Source organism: Trichechus manatus, unplaced genomic scaffold (assembly GCF_000243295.1).
Source record: "Trichechus manatus latirostris isolate Lorelei unplaced genomic scaffold, TriManLat1.0 scaffold00151, whole genome shotgun sequence".
Taxonomy (NCBI): domain Eukaryota; kingdom Metazoa; phylum Chordata; class Mammalia; order Sirenia; family Trichechidae; genus Trichechus; species Trichechus manatus.
In genome coordinates, this window is record NW_004444087.1 from 2,810,551 (window position 1) to 2,827,635 (window position 17,085).

The window sequence follows — 17,085 nt, forward strand, 5'->3', positions numbered from 1 at the left end:
GCAGAATAACCTTCTCAAGCTCACATGGAACATTCACCACGACTGACCACATTCTGGGCCACACGACACTCTTTAACACACTTAAAAGGTTACTAGAAATCAATAACCAAAAGATAGCTAGAAAACTCCAAAATATCCGGAGATGAGATGAGACAACACACTTCTAAATAACACATGGTCAAAGAAGTCTCAAGAGAAATTAAAAGATTTTGAACTAAATGAAAATGAAAACACAAAACTTATCAAAACTTGTGGGCTGCAGCGAGAAGGCTGGGTAGCTCCCAGATGTTTTTTTCCCTGTGTCCCCAGTAACACCGGCAGGATTGAGGGGGGCTGTCCACACCCCAAGCTGTTGCTGAAACTCTCAGGAGCTTATGCTAGCTTGGGGGGTGTGTGTGGAGTGTGGCAGCTCAGGTGGGCAGAGCTGTTCCAGGTGGAGGAGACTTGCCCTAGGAGCTCTCCTCCCAGGAGGAGTGAGATCAACTGTCCCTGCACAATCAGCAAAGCCCCTTCCCTCTGCCACCTTCTAGGCCTTTGGGCAGGCTGCCACCTCCACTGTGCAGGTGGAGAACTGAGGCTCAGGGGTCTAAGTGCACAAGCCCTGGCCAAGCCAGGGCTAGAGAAGCGTGGATTCCTGGCCCAGGCTTACTCCCCAGACCCGCTGGTCCAGACAAATGGAGCACAACAGACTGGGCGACAGGATCCCTGGGGCTGCAGGCACTCAGGCTGGACCCACCAGGCTTGACTGTCAGTAGAGAGATGGGCTTGAGTTCCTGGGGTCCAGTGGCCGGGACAGAGCCCTCCTCATAGGCCCAGTGCCTGTGTCCCTGACTGCTGCGCTCATGCAAGAGGACAGGGGCTGCCAGCACTTCAGAGAGGGACCTGGCATACTGTTGCAGAGGGCTTGGCTTAAGAGTGGATTCCTCTCTCTCTGAAGGAGCTAGCTGCCGAGCAATGTGGGGGAGAGGGGAGTGCCTGGCCAGGATCGGGGGAGCCTGAGAGGACATCCACCCTTCCCTGGGCTTAGAGGGGTGTGTAAAGGAGGGTGGTGCATCCCAACTAGCAGCGTGGACAAGAAGGGAGTTTCCCATGATTCCGAGCAGACAAACTCCTGGCTCTTGGGACAGGGCAGGGGTGAGGGGCAGCCAGCTCTGGATGGAGACCTGAGCCCAGGGCCTCCACAGGCATGCAGGGCTGTGGGTGTAGGGCCCAGGTGTGTGCGAGGGCAGGGCAGAGATGGGCTATGGTACAGGAATGGCCAGTAGCCAGAGACACCAGGCGTGTACAGGTGTGTGTCTGCACCCATGGGCTGGGGGTGGGGGGACCCCCAGGAGATGGGACCCAGCGCCAGGCATGGCCTCAGCAGCCCACGGATGGCTCAGGGCTGGGAGGCTCTGGGCAGATGCCTTAACCAGCTTGAAGCCTGGACCTGAGGGGGCCGCCTGGAGGAACTCAACAAGCACGTGGCTCTGGGCCCTCATCCGAGAACTCAGGATTCCTTCTGGGCAGGCCAAATCTCCAGGCCAGGGCCAGGTGCCGACAGAGCTGAGTGATGGAATCCGTGAAGCAGAAGTGACTCCAGCTCAGAGAGGGAGGCTGGAAGTCACCGAGCCAGGGTGTGCTCATTGACTGCTGGGCACTTGGGCCATTTCCAATTCTCCATGAGGACAGCAGGGTGGGGGGTGCAGGCTAGGGCACCCGTCGCCTCCCTGAGTTGATGCCGTAGAAATATCTTTGTACTGGGCCTTTCTCTTTGTTGTTACATCCTTGAGGGCTGCCTTGATTGTGTGGGATTCCAAGTCCACTGTGTTAGAAATGACAACCATAAGGTGCTTGGAACACACAGCAATAGTGGGCACTCGCCTCTCTGGGTCTCGATTTTCCCCATCTGGAAAACGGGCCCATTATCCATCATGTTCCCTCTACTCAAAAGCTCGCAGGCCTACAGTAAATCAAAGCAGGGAAGAACCTTGGACACTGTCATCCTCTTGGCAGATGAGGAAGCGGAACTCATAGCAGAGAAGATGCCCAGGCCCCTGGCAGCCACGAGGGTAGGGCAAGCTGTGTGGGGGCAGGAGCTGGCCCAGTAGCTCATTTGCCCATTTAGAGCCAGTTAGACTTCTGGACCATGCTGCTGCCCAGGGTAGGACTCCTCCCTCCAGGGGTAATGGGGTTAACTCTCAACCCCTCCCTGGCTGGGAATGCTTTTCCTATGTGGCTGGATTTTCCTCTCTCCTCCCCTCAGCACAGGGCCTCTCTGCCCATCTGGAAGACGCTCCCTGAGTCACCCACATCCCTCCCACCCACCCTGGGACATGTGGTTGGCTGTCAGCAATCTGCCCTTTCATCCAACTCCCCACTTTCCCACCACCAACAGCCCCCGAGTCCCAGCCAGACATTGCCGGCCGCACAGCTCACAGCCAGCCCTTCTGAAGGCTAGACCAGAACCTACAGACTCGGGCCTGCTCGGGTCAGCATATGTCCTGGGCCGAGACTGACCAGGGGCAGGGCCCTGGGTCTAATGCCTCATGGCAGGCGATCCTTATAAAAACCAGTTGTCGTCAAGTTGACTCTGACTCATGGCTAACCCATGTGTGTCAGTGTAGAAATGCACCCCATAGATTTTCAAGGGCCGATTTTTCAGAAGTACGTCGCCAGGTCTTTCTTCCAAGATGCCTGTGTTTGGCAGCCAAGAGTGTTAATGGTTTGTACCACCCAAGGACTGCAGTGCCTTTAAAATGTTTGTGAAGAGCAAGGGTTTGGGACCAGCACACCCGAGTTCTTTAATAGTAGTGCAACTGCAGCAGATCATCTCAGCCCTCTGGGCCTCAACTTCCCCATCTTGAAAATGGAACCGAAGAGCCATATGATTCCTCCCCATGGCTCTACAAGAGCCTTCCATAAAGCCCCGGAGTTCCCATCAATCTGCCTTTTCCCAAATGAGTCCTACCTCCTTGTGAAAGTTCCACTGTCTGGTCCCAAGTCTGCTTTTTCCTTGGAGTATGACGCCATGGATGGGGACCCAGACAGCCCAGGTGGGCAGGCTGAGGTCAGGATGAGAAGGGGACCAAACGAATGAGGGGATGGTAGCCTCCTCACAAAGACACAAGGACCCTTGTGCTGAGTGCCCTGCAGGGGACAGCTAGAGGAGAAATGACACAGGGGAACTGGTTTCCAAAGACACAAACATATTCATGCTGAGCTAGACACAAGACAGACGTACCATGCCCCCTTTGGTCCCCTCCACCGAGGGCTGACCACATACCCTTTCCGAAGAGACGATGGCCCTGCTCACCCTGGTCCACTGCCAGGATGCCCTACTCCTGCCCCCAACCCCCTTCCCAAACACTGCAGAAGCAGCTCTGTGCTCTGGAAAACATTTCTGCAACATTTTAGAGCCAACGCATTTTTCAACCAAACCTTTTGGAAACCCAGACCATTTCTAAAGCCAACCTCCTTTGAAACCCAACACTTTCCAAATCTACTTTGTGAATGTGTGCCCTCAAGTTCTGAAGCCAAAGCATTCTGGAAACCTACTGGAAGCCGGATGCTTTGGAAGAAAACCAGTTGAAAAGGCAAAACGTTTTCATCCAGATAATTGCGAACCCCTACATTTTTGTGAACTGCTTTGAAATGAAAGCGGTTTCATCAAAGCCTGAGTTTCCGCTAGAATTTTCCCGGGAAGAAACTCAGATGTTTGGAAAGGGCTCACAAAAGAACTTGCTTGTTCTACCATAAGGAGGCACATCAAGCTGTAAATAGGGTTGCGTCTAGAGTTCGGAAAGGGACTTTGGTTTTTTGCTGTACACATTCTCTCCCAAACTCTCCAGCCCAGGAATCTCTCCCCATGCCTTCCACCCCAATATTGCTGTCCTTTAGCTTAGGGACTAGGGATGGAAAAACCCATTCCAAAAACACACATCAAAATCTGTCTTCCCTAGGCCTGTAGCTTTTCTGAGCCTAATCATTTCTTCCTGGTTTCTGAGTGGACTATGCCAGCCTCAGAATGGCTGAACGAAAGGAGAGGCTCTTGGGGTACAAAGTGAAAGAGCATAGTGACCCCAGGAAAGGGGGTGAGGTGAGGAGATTAGCACTTGGAAATCATACCTCACCGCCCTTGGGTTTGTCACTGAGTTCTCATCTTCTGCTTTTTCATTCCTCTACTGTTGTTAATTGCTGTTGAGGCAGCTCTGACTCAGGGTGACCATATGTACAACAGAACGAAACGCTGCCTAGTCCTGCGTCATCTTCACCATCATTGGTATGTTTGAGTCCACTGTTGCAGCCATGTGTCAGTCCATCTCATGGAGGGTTTCCCTCGTTTTTGTTGGCCCTCCACTTCACCAACCATGATGTCATTCCCCCAACAGGCCCCATGAAGCACCACTGTGTGCTGGGTCTAGTGATAACTGGGTTATCAATTCTCTCCTGTTATTAGCTCCTGGTTCTGGGCAGAGGCAGATGCAGAGTGAAGGACAGAGAAGGACAAACAGAAATACATGTGGGATCACTGACAGTCCCAGGCAGGAAAGCTCAGAGTTATCTACTTTAAGTTCTTGCCCACCTTGGGTTTTGAATGACACCATTTTCCACCTTGCTTGAGTGTACGTGGGAAAGACAAAAGGACTTGCTCCACTCTCCCCAGCGCCGTGTTCCTGCTAAGCGCAGAGTGACCTTCCATTTTGCTGCGACACTGGTGCCCATGCACTCTCCAGCCTGGTACTGGCTGGCACCCAGGCTGTCTCCCACACTAGCATCCATTCAGGAGTGGCTTCTCCCCAGCGAGGGCCAAAGGTGCTATTTCCTGATGGAGTAGAAGCACAGTCTGTAGTTAATGGGCAAGAAATGAGGCCTCTGAGTGGACACTCCAGAAACCATCCTGGTCCGGGATTGGCAGTTGGTCTCTCACTCACAGCATGTCCACCAAGAGCCAGAACATGGTGGCCACCACAATCACAGACCCAGCTAACATAAGAGCAGCAGCAGGGGCTCTAATTAATCGTTATAATCACATGTGGGTTTAGGGAAACAGGCTCAATTTGGGGCACCTACTCTGGGCTATGCCCTTACACATGGCATCCTATGTGAATATTTTTGGCATTAAAAATAATTGACTACCTCACCCCCACTAGGATGGGTATTACTGGAAAAATGGAAATTAACAGGTGTTGGTGAGGATGTGGAGAAATCAGAACCCCCGTGCATTGCTGGTTGGAATGTAAAATGGTGCAGCTGCTGTGGAAAACAATGTGGCAGTTCCTCAAAAATAAGCTAAACACAGAATTACCATATATATGACCTAGAAATTTCACTCCTGGATACACACTCAAAAGACTTGAAAGCAGGCACTCGAACAGAAACCGGTACACCAATATTCACTGCAGCAATAGCCAAGAGGTGGAAACAACCCAAGCATCCATCAACAGAAGAACAGATAAACAAAATGTGGTCTATCCATAACACAGAATATTACTCAGCCATAAAGAGAAATGAAGTCCTGATACATGCTACAACATGGACAGACCCTGAGAACATTATGCTGAGGGAAGTAAGTCAGACATAAAAGGATAAATACTATATGATTCCACTTATATAAAATATCTAGAAGAGGCAATGCAGAGAGACCAAAGTTTATTAGAGGTTACCAGGGGCTGAGGGAGGAGGGGATGGAAGTTACTGCTGAGAGGTACTGAGTTTCTGTTTGGGGTGATGAAACGTATTTGGAAATGGATGGTTTAACAACATGGCAAATGTGATTCATGTCACTGCATTTACACTTAAAAATGGTTAAAAGGACAAATTTTTGTTATAATTTACCACAACAAAATTAAAATAAAAAAAGAGTTGAAATGAATACCAATTGAAACCATCTGCACCCCATCTACCCAATTCATCCAAGAAAATATAGTCACAAGATCATGGTTTTTTGTTTTTTTCTTGTGAGAAACCCATTCTCCTAAACAGGATGGCCAGCCATCGAACGATAAAATAAACCAGGTAGTTTATTATTACTATTTATTAACTTATTTACTTTTACTGGATGAAAAAGCATTTTAAAGGCTCTGACTCCAAATTTGCTCAAAGATAAACTCTAGTCTGAAGGTAGAAGACCTGAAGCTGAGAGCCACTGTGCATCCCCTACCCTGGAAGTGGCCTCCATGGTCTTGCAGAGCTGGGCACATGCTGGGAAGTGGCAGCTATTCCCCCATTAGCATCTGGAAGGTCTGGACGCTGGCCCCGGCATCACTCGCTAAACAGGGCCCCTTGCACGCTCTTCCCTCTCGAGCTGGTCCTCCTGGAGGACCTGTGGGGATTCCAAGACCAATATGGGCCACACTGACCCACAAGGTCAAGGCACTCACCCAACACGAGACTGCCACACTTTGAACCTTTGAAACATTAGAAGCAGAACATTGCCCCAGAAACCAAAGAGGGGCCACCTGATTTTCTGGAAGGGGCTTGGAGAGGGAAAAAATTGTGCCTAACATTTTTACTCAAGGATTTCAAAGTATGTTTAGACACACTGACTTATTACCCCTTGTTATGGATTGAATTGTCCAAAAATTCATGTTGTAAATCCTACTATACCTGTGGTTATAGTCCCATTTGGGAACAGGGTTTTCTTTGCTATGTTAATGAGGCCATAGACAATTCTAGATAACTAAGACACCTCTTGCGAGGTGGTGATGTCACTTGATTGCTGAAATGAAAGCACAAGAAATACTGTTGGCACCACCACCCCAAGACAAGGAGGTATAGAGTCTCAACACGATTTCCAGACTTTTACTCAAATGGCTTGTTGTATCATTTACCTAAGTGGTGATGTTCTCCTTTTGAGTTTTGAGTGTACAAAAACTTTTCTGAGTGTGAAGATTTATTGCCGTACAAAAAAAGGAGGTAATTATAAGCATAAAAGGTTGATTCCCAAACCAGTTTACGGATTCCTTTGCTCTGGGCACCACTAGCTAACTACCTTAGGCCAGCGTCATCTTCTTGTCAAAGTTCAACACGGTTTTGACTCAAGCCTGAGCTTATTCTAATTGTCCCCAGTCCCCGAAGTATCAGGAAAGCTTTGGATTCCGAGGTTCTAAGTGTGAATTCAGGTCAAACACAATCCCAAAGACCCAAGCTATAATTTTGAAGATGACCTCTCCAAATACACATACATACCCACCTACAGTTCTATCCTTTCGCCAGCTTTTTACTAGCTCTTCAAGATTCACTAATAAAAATAAGGAACGTGCAAAAGGAAAAACAACAGGCTGTGCCCATTCATCACCATCAAAGTCAACCAAGAGGGCCTTGCTGGACAAGTGTGACGGCACCATTACAGGGAGCAAATGCTCTCCAGATGTCAAATGGGCAGCCAAGTCGAATCACTTATCAGCCAAGGGAGCCACATTCTTGCTAGAAGATGGTAAATGGCATACACCAGAAGCACCCAGGGACGAATATACAGACAAGTCCCAACCAGGCATCATTTCTCATTAGCTGGCACTAATTACTCAATGAATGAATAAACAATTCACAAGTGAAAAAAATCCCATATTCCCTAACCAGTCTTTCTGCTGGTTTGAACTGATATCCCAATAGGAGATCTCTGCCCCTATCACTGGGTCTTGGTAAAGTAAGAAAATATAACATTTCATGATGCTAATAAATTGCTTGTACCAACACTGACAATCCACCACTCATCTGTTGGTTTGTTATACTGTGGTGGCTTGATGTGGTGCTGGAAGTTATACCACCAGTATTTCAAATACCAGCAGGGTCACCCATGGTGGACAGGTTTCAGCAGAGCTTCCAGACAAAGATAGACTAGGAAGAAAAGTCTGACAATCTACTTATGAAAATTAACCAATTAAAACCCTATGGATCACAACAGAACGTTGCCTGACTTGCTTGCTTTGGACACATCATCAGGAGGGATCAACTGCTTGAGAAGGACATTGTGTTTGGTGAAGCAGAGGGACAGCGAGGGTGAAAAAGACCCTTGGTGGGATGGATTGGTACAGTGGCCACAGCAATGGACTTGAACATACCAGTGATTGTGAGGATAATGCAGGATGGGCAACATTTTGTTCCATTAGACGTGGGGTTTTCATGAGTTGGAGCCAACTTGATAGCAGCTATCTATCTACCTGTCTGTCTATCTGCATTAACAATAATCTCTGTGCCCAGAAGTTCATGTAGTTTCTCTCTTCATAGTGCATCTTCTTTAACCCTAATTTACCAAAGAGCAACATATTCAATAGTATGGGTCAGGATCCTTTGTGTTACCCAAAATCCAACTGAGATTAGCTTAAGCATGTGGGAATTTGCTGTTGTTGTTAGTTGCCATGGAGTTGATTTTAACTCATGGTGACCCCATGGGTGCAGAGCAGAACTCCACTCATAGGATTTTCAAGTCTGTGACCTTTCAGAAGCAGATCACCAGGCCTATCTTCCAAGGCACTACTGGGTGGGTTTGAACGGTCAACCTTTTGGCTAGTAGTTAAGCACTCAACCATTTGCTCCACCCTACCATCCTGGCCAAGCCTGTTCCAAAGATTTTGGCAAAGGGTACCAGGTCTCCTGGGTCCAGATTGGGTTATGTGCCCAGCCCTGTACCAATCATGGTGGCCAACAGGCCAAAGCTCAGGCTCAGGTCTACCCTTTGGACCAGGGGTGGGGACAGCCCTGCTCAGATTCCTGGGCTAAGAGAAAGGGAGGAAGAGAGGACTCTTTCACCAGAAGAAAGAATGTGTGCAGGCAAAAAACAACAGATGTCTACTTTACATAGTTATTCCAGCTTTCCCCTTTGGGAAAAACATTTAAACACTTTTAGATTAATTATGTTGTCCAAGTTTTGGATCAGGTTTTGGAGTGTGGGGTGGGTAGAGAGGGTATGTTGTTTACAACAAGTGAGCTGTAATTGTCCCTGGATAGCATGTTTGGGAGCAGCCTGGCCTGGAGAGCAGATCCCCTTGGTAAGGACCGACATAGGCGTTGGTGTGATATTTGGGGGAATGTTGTTCTTCAGGGCGGGGCACTGCTGAGAACAAACCCTACCCAGGTCTCAGCCAAGAGTGTCCTGCCCCTCCTCAGAGCTGCCGTTCCATCCCAGCAGGAATAGGACATAGGCAATAGGAGAGGAAGTCCCACCAGACAATTACACCTTCCTCCAAAGGGATGTAAGGAGAAGGCTCTGGTGTCTTCAGAGTATCTCCTTCTTAGGGACTGAATTGTGTCCCCCAACGATGTGTGTCGTGAATTCTAATCTCTATACCAGTGGATGTAATCCTATTTGGGAATAGGGTTTTCCTCGTTATGTTAATGAGGCCATATCAGAAGGGTGTGTCTTAAACCAATCACTTTTGAGATATAACAGAAGCAGATTAGGCACAGAAGCAACCAAGCACAGATGGGAGAAGACAGATGCCATGTGGAGATCATCAAGGAACAAAGGAGCAGAAAAAAAAGACAAAGACCTTCCCCCAGAGCCAAAAGACAGCGAGTCCTAGAGTGGTGCCGAATTTGGACTTCTAGCCTCCTAAGTGTAAGAACGGAGCCCTGGTGGTGCAGTGGCTAAGTGTTCAACTGCTAACCAAAAGGCTGGCAGTTCAAATCCACCAGCCACTCCTTGGAAACCCTATGGGGCAGTTCTACTTTGTCCTATGAGGTCGCTATGAGTCAGAGTCGACTCAACAGTAATGGGTTTTAAGTGTAAGAAAATAAATTTCTGTTCATTAAAGCCACCCTCTTGTGGTATTTCTGTTACAGCAGCATTAGGAGACCAAGACACCCCTGAAGTGTCCAGAAATACTGCCACAGTAAAACCGTTAAATGCTAAATGTAACAAACATGGCTGGCCCAAGTGGTCCAGAGCCAGGTCCCTGCCACAAAGGAGCAACTGGAGCAGCTGGAGTCACGGGACGTGTCCCTGGGCAGCTCAGAAGGCCCCTTTGGGAAGGCACGGTCTGCTTGGAAGGAAAACAGCACTTCAGAAAGTCCATGTCATCCACTTTGCTCAGATCCACACAGGGACAATGTCTGTGCTCCACCCACGCCACCCACCTCCTCACAGAGACGAGGGCTTGGTGATCCAGGCAGAGCCAGGTCACTGCCTCATGCCCCACTCCGGCCGCCCACCCTCGGCCATGTGTGGGCTCTGTGCGGGAGACCGCAGAGCAGTGGAGAGTGTGAGGTTTCTGTCACAGGAAGGTTTTGCAAGACAGGGATACGAAATACAATTCTCACTCCCTCTGGGAGAAGAAAAAGATGAGGGAAAGCATTGCTCGAAGGGGACAAGAGAATCTATGGAAGAGGAATAAGATGACAAGTTATTATTATCTCAAACAATTTCCCCAAGAATAACAGAAGTTGCCATCACAATGTGGTACGTTAGAAAGTGTCGGAAGTCAGAGGCTATGTGCTCCAAGCCAGATGACCTTAGGGCAGGTCCTGGCCCCGCTCGGGGCCACGGTGACTTCATTTATTAAACAATCGGGGAGAATGACACTGTCCTCCTAGCTCACTGGCTGAGATGAGCCTAAAGGGCACCCTTAGTCATTCATAGTTACTATCTAGCCCCACATGCAGGCACTGTTCTGGACACAGGATGGACAGAAAGAGACTCTGGAAGTTGTAACATGCCAGTCAAATGGGAGGTATCACAATCTAGGTTTAGGAGTGTAGAGACCCCTCTGTAAGAAACTCACGGGAGACATCCTCACATCATAGGTCGCTTTAACTGGGATGCTTCATGGGGCCCCTCTGCCTGGCCTCCCTGCCCCCAGGACCCCTCTGTCTCTCCACCCATCCACTGACCAGACTCATTTCCTAAACACCCTCATACCTCTGTCCAGGACGTCCACGGCTCACTACTACCTGTTGTTTTTGAGAGCTGTCAAGTCGATTCTGACTCGTAGCGACCCTATACGACAGAGTAGAACTGCCCCATAGGGTTTTCTAGGCTGTAATCTTTACAGGAACAGATTGCCAGGTCTTTCCCCCATAGACAGGCTGGTGGGTTCAAATTGCAAACCCACTGCTTAGCAGCTGAGCGCTTAACTGTTGCACCACCAGGGCTCCTTGCTAATGCCAATACTACATGAAATCTCGACTCCTGCGCCTCACAGGCAAGACTCCAGACATATACCAACCTCGAAGTACCTCTCCTCTCTCTAAGACCCCACTGAGACCCATCTCCATCCCCATGGGTCATACCCAAGAGTACAGGCTCTGGAGTCAGATGGAGATCCAAGCCCTGGCCCTACTTACCTTAATCCCTGCTACTCAGTTTTCTCAACTAGAGAAAAGGGAAGATAATTATATAAAATGGATTTAGCAATAAAGGTTACTTTTTATCTACTACTCTCCAAATATACTCTGCTCTTTGCTGATGTTACCTACTCCTGCCTCAAACATCAAAATTTTATCCATCCTCAGGCATGGCTCAAATACCTCCTTCTGCAAGAAGCCTGCCACCGTCTCTAGCACCTCTGGACACTTGTCCTCAAAGGCACTCATCCCCACTGGCCTGGACTGGAGGTTTCCCACCGGGTCTGACAACACAGACAAGTCCTGGTGGCGCAATGGTTAAGCGCTTAGGTGCTAACCTAAAGCTTGGCAGTTCAAACTCACCCAGTGGCTCCTCAGGAGAAAGGACCTGGTGATCTCCTCCCATAAAGATTACAGCCTAGGCGGCCGTCTAAGATGCATCAATTGGTCCCAATCTACCTGGAGTAAGGGAGAATGAAGAATACCAAAGTCACAAGGAAAGCATTAGCCCAAGAGACAGAAAGGGCTACATAAACCATAGACTTCATCAGCCTGAGACCAGAAGAACTAAATGGTGCCTGGCTACCACCAATGACTGCCCTGACAGGGAATACAACAGAGAGTCCCTGTGGAGAAGCAGAAAAGTAGGGTGCAGAACTCAAATTCTAATAAAAAGACCAGACTTAATGGTTTGAGACTGGAGGAACCCCAGAAAGCATGCCCCCGGACCCTCTGTCAACCCAGCACTAAAATCATTCCTGAGGCCAACTCTTCAAAGATTAGACTGGACTATAGGACATAAAATGATACTCATGAAGAGTGTGCTTCTTACCTCAAGTAGATACATGAGACTAAATACGCAGCTCCTGTCAGGAGGTAGGATGAGAAGACAAGACAGGGTCAGGAGCTGGTTGAATGGACACGGGAAATCAGGGGTGGAAAGGAGGAATGTGCTGTCACAGTATATGGAGAGCAATTAGGGTCTCATAACAATGTATGTATAAATTTTTATATGAGAGACGAACGTGATTTGTAAACTTTCACTTAAAGTACAACAATAAAAAAAAAAGATTACAGCCTAGGAAACCCTATGGGGAAGTTCTACTCTGTCACATGGGGCTGGTGAGTCGGAATCAGCAACAACACCCAACAATAAGGTCCTCAAAGGCAGAGCCACCTGCTCACTGAAAGGCCCCAGCGGCCAGCATCGTGCCTCGCATCAGGTGCCACAAACAACCATGGAGCGAGCAGGCATCACAGCAAATGTCCAAAGTGACGATGGCTGTTCAGAAAAGTATTTTAACACTGGACTTCTCAAGTTTGAGCATCTTTGCTGCCAATGATTTTAAAAAAGTGGGTGGTTTCTAATATTTTGGAGGCCCCACTCTGTAAGGTCAGCCCCCCAAGGGCCACCTTCACCTCAAATCCATCTCAAACCTGGGAAAAAGCAGGACCACCATACACCGACAAGACAGGAGGTTATGGCGCTCTAATTGTGCATGGCTGGCTCTCCAGGAACTAAGCAAAACATCAGCTACCAAATACTACAGATTCAAAAAGAAAAAGTCAAACATCATACCAAGAAATAATCACAGATTTCTCATCAGTTACAGGCTGAAAGCTAGAACTGCAGAGGAATATGAAACCAGTTGTTTAAAAAGAGCCTTCTTCAGGGGGAAGTTATTGCTTAATGGGTATGGGATTTCTGTCTGGGTTGACAAAAACGTTTTGGCAATAGATGGTGATGGTTCCATATCATTGTGAAAGAAATTAATGCCACTGGATTGTACACTTTAAAAAAGTTAAAATGGCAAATTTTATGTTATATATATTTTGCGCTCGACTACTAACTGAAAGGTTGGTGGTTTGAATCCAACCAGTGGCTCTGCAGGAGAAAGACCTGGCAATCTGCTCCTGTAAAGATTTCAGTCTAGAAAATCCTAAGGGGCAGTTCTACTCTGTCACATGCGGTCGCTATGAGTCGGAATTGACTTGATGGCACCAAACAACTACAAAAAACAAATTTTTTTTTTTCCCAAAAAGCCTTGTTTGGCACCTTCCTGAACTAGCACAGACACATTTACCAAATCAAGGCCCATCAAGTCTAATGACTCAGGATACCTTTGCTACTACTGTGTGACTGCCGCTAGAGCTGAGCACACCTGAGGAACAGCCGGGTCTAGAAAAACAGCTGCACCTGGGCCTCCCCCTTGTTGCTGTCCAAGAAATTTATTCTTATTATAAACTCCTCTACCACAGCATTCCTGTTCACTTTAAATGTTAACATTCACAACTATTCATAAACTGAATACAGGTAGTCCCCAACTTACGATGTATTCGAGCTACAACAATGGTCCTTTTTTTTTTTTTTTAACATCTTATCGTTAGTAATATGTACTACATACAATGTTGCAGCACGTAATTTGCTGATATCATCATTCTCAGATGTTCAAAGACAAAGATCGGATTTATAAAGATATTGATAATAAAAGGCAATAATAATGAAAACTAAAAAAAAAAAGGTATTCAGCTTACGTCAGAACCAACTTATGACGGAGTAGTCATCAGAATGAACCCCATCGTAAATCGGGGACTACCTGAATAGCTTATCTTCATAAACTATAAATGAAGAGCTCGGGTTAAAAACCTTGCTTCTAGAATGTGACCTCAAACTTTAACTTGATCTCAAATATAAAACCCTTAAGATTGGAGGGCTTTACCTTTTCAAATACATCACTTAATCAGAGAGCTTTCAATTTTGAAAGATTTATCTTGCTTATTGTTGTTGTTGGATGCTGTCGAGTTAATTCCGACTCATAGCAACCCCATGTGACAGAGTAAACTGTCCCACTGGGTTTCCTAGGTTGTAATCTTTATGGGAGCAGATCACCAGGTCTTTCTCTCTCGGAGCTGCGGGGTGGATATGAACTGCCAACCTCTCAGTTAGCAGTTGAGTGCTTAACCGTTGCACCACCAGGACTCCTTATCTGCTACTTGGAAAAAAAAAAAAAAGGCAAGGACTCATTTTAAACTTAGGTTCCTCCTCTCTACTGAAGACAACTATGAAACTTCCTTCTCTTTAATCAAGGTTCTGAGGTCTCAGCATCAGCCATTTGATTGCTGGGTCTCTTTAAAATGTGCACTTGTTGCTTGGCCAGAATAACCACAAGAGTACGCGGAAAGATCAGACGTAATGTTTTACTCCATCCCCCTTTCTCCATATGTCATATTAAATATCTGAAATATATTAATCTTAAAAAACAGTATTAACACAGAACTCAATGGATGCCAGCAGTGGAGTAAACAATGAGTCCAGACTGCAAAATGCAGGTTCTTAAAAAAACGGGAGTGGGTGTGGTCGAGTCCAGATTTTCCAGCCGCCTCACTGATGAGCGCACTCTGGAATTTTGCAATGCGTCAAATCAGGAAGGAAAAGAAGCTGTGAAAAAATATACATGGTAATTAACTGTCCCCCATCAGAGAGATACGGCAGACCCTTCATTTAAAGTAACAATAAAAAAACCAAACCAGTTGCTGTGGAGTGGATTCTGACTCATAGTGACCCCATGTGTGCCGAGTAGAACTGCTCCGTAGGGCTTGCAATGGCTGTGACCTTTTGGAAGCAGATCACCAGGAATTTCTTCCTAGGTGCCTCTGGGTGGTTCAAACTGACAACCTTTCGGTTAGCAGCTGAGCGCTTAACCGACTGCATCACCAGGGACTCCTGATAAAAGCACGTTTTTTGCGTTCAGGAGCTTTCCCTAATGCTTTTAGTCTCGAAGTAGGTTTTCCGGCTTAGGGTAGCCAAAGAGAACGAAATCTGCTTCGTAGAGTTTGTACAGCTGCTGCCTCCAGGCCAAGGGAATTCTGGCGAACCAGTCCTCCTCCCAGCTGCTGGCAGTCCTGTTCCGGTAGCTCGGGGGGAAGTGGAGAAGCTGGTCCACCTTGAGGAGCCGCAGCAGCTGGGCGGCATCCTCATCCAGCGTCTCCAGCTTGCCCACAAAATCATAGTCGATCTGACAGGGGTGGCAGAGGCGGTACACCTGCCGCCAGTGCTCATTGAAGGGCGCCAGCCGCTCGGTGTGCGGGTCCAGCAGGTACTGGATGAAGTTGGTGAAGGACACCTTCAGGCCGGCACTGAAGGCCTCACTGACGGAGGTGGGTAAGCTGGTGAGGTTGGAGTACATCTTCAGCATGGGGATGGCAAACTTCTGGTAGAACTCCTCGTTCTCCAGCTCGAACTTGCTGCGGAAGGCAGAGATGAGGCGGACGAAGGGGTCCCGCACGAAGAGAAACTTGGTGTACTTCTTCAGCTTGATCTTCATGAGATGGCGCGAGAACTTCCCGTAGCGGCGCCAAAACTTGTTGAATGTCAGGTGGGTGCTGGAGTTGTGGACGTGCTCGCGAGGGATGTCCAGCGGTTCCCGGTAGGGCACGCCCTGGTCCAGCAGGCTTTCACTCAGGACGATCATCACGCGCTTCCAGTTGGTGCACGCCACCTTGGGCACATAACAGTAGATAATCCCGTGACGGTCATCCACAATGAGGTGGTTCAGCTCATAGTTGGGGATGTCGTCAAATGAGCGCTCCTTGGTGGGGAAGACGAAGCTCGAGTTGGCGCAGAAGTCCCTGAGCACGCGCCTCCTCTCAGCCTGCAGCCTGTCCTGGTCCGGGTTCTGCTTGGTGTCATGCGGGGACCAGTCGTAGCCCCTCACGCTCTCCTCCATGTTACTCAGGGCGGGCTTGCTGGAGGCTAGTAGGGGGGGCTGTTCAGTCTTCTTTCTGGAAGGGTCATTCTGCTTCAGGCCTGAGCTAAGCAGCTTGTCCAGAAACTCATCAACGTCCGACATGAAGTCCTTCCCCTCCTCTGGCCCGGGTGTAGGGAGTGGATCTGGGAGATGTGGCCTGGAGAGTGAGGTGTGCAGGTAGAAGTGGGCGGTGCCCACGTTGTCCCAGTACACAATGATCAGGAGGATCATGAAGACAGAGCCCAGGGCAAGCCAGAGCCGGAAGAGCCGTGCTTTAGCCATCCTGCAAGGACGAGCAGGCTCAGCCTTCCACCTGGACCCCTCACTTCAGGCTCGTGTACAGGTGGGGCATGGTGCTCTGAGGAACCTGGAAGGGCAACAAGAAACGAAACGAGACTTCAGCCTCAGGTTCTCAGATGAGGCGGGGGCTGGCTGGGGTCTCGGGCCCTTTCTCCTGCACCACAGGTCACCTTGCTGCCTTCCTTCCTACCTCCATCCTTCACTGTGGGGCTTTGTCAGGTGCCTGATCAGCAGCTGACCACAGGGCAGGACCACAGCCTTTGTATAAGGTGATTAGTGCCATGTGGAAGGGCCCAGAGGTGACTGTGGCTGAGAGAAGACCCTTCCACCACCCCAATGGGAGGTGCACAGGGACTCGGGGAGGGCAAGAGGATGGTGCAGAGACAGGAGAGACATGTCACATGGCCACACAAGAGGGACAGGCAAACAAAGGCAGTAACAAGGTTATAGTATAAGTTTACTAAAATGTTAAAGATGCACCCCCCCAAAACACACCTTCTACTGTGTTCACTTAAACCAGATCAACGTAAGAGGTGGCCTACCACGTGTGGCCCAGAGAAGGCAGGGGGACGCCCACTGTGACTCTACTCCATAAAAGCTACCATACCTGGTACTTAATACATTTTCATTAAGTGAATCTGAAAGTTTGCTAGGCTGAAGTCTGGATGCATTCTCTATCCATGTCTGCAGCTTTTCTTTATTCCTAATTCTTTTTTTTTTAATTGAGAAAGTACTAAGTGCTTGTAGGAAAAAGGTCAGCATACAGAAGGGTGGT

At 48.3% G+C, this 17,085-nt stretch overlaps 1 protein-coding gene across 1 annotated transcript; it reads right to left on the reverse strand.

Moving 5' to 3' along the window:
- Nucleotides 1-14,876: 14,876 nt before the first annotated feature.
- Nucleotides 14,877-16,536, reverse strand: CHST12 (carbohydrate sulfotransferase 12). Its single transcript, XM_004385923.3, has one exon. It carries the CDS (start codon nt 16,290-16,292, stop codon nt 15,033-15,035), a length of 1,260 nt encoding a protein of 419 aa, XP_004385980.1. The 5' UTR covers nt 16,293-16,536; the 3' UTR covers nt 14,877-15,032.
- Nucleotides 16,537-17,085: the final 549 nt, after the last annotated feature.

What these genes read in the sequence shown, in the direction of transcription:
- CHST12 (XM_004385923.3), bottom strand. Translation starts at nt 16,292, where the DNA reads ATGGCTAAAGCACGGCTCTTCCGGCTCTGGCTTGCCCTGGGCTCTGTC.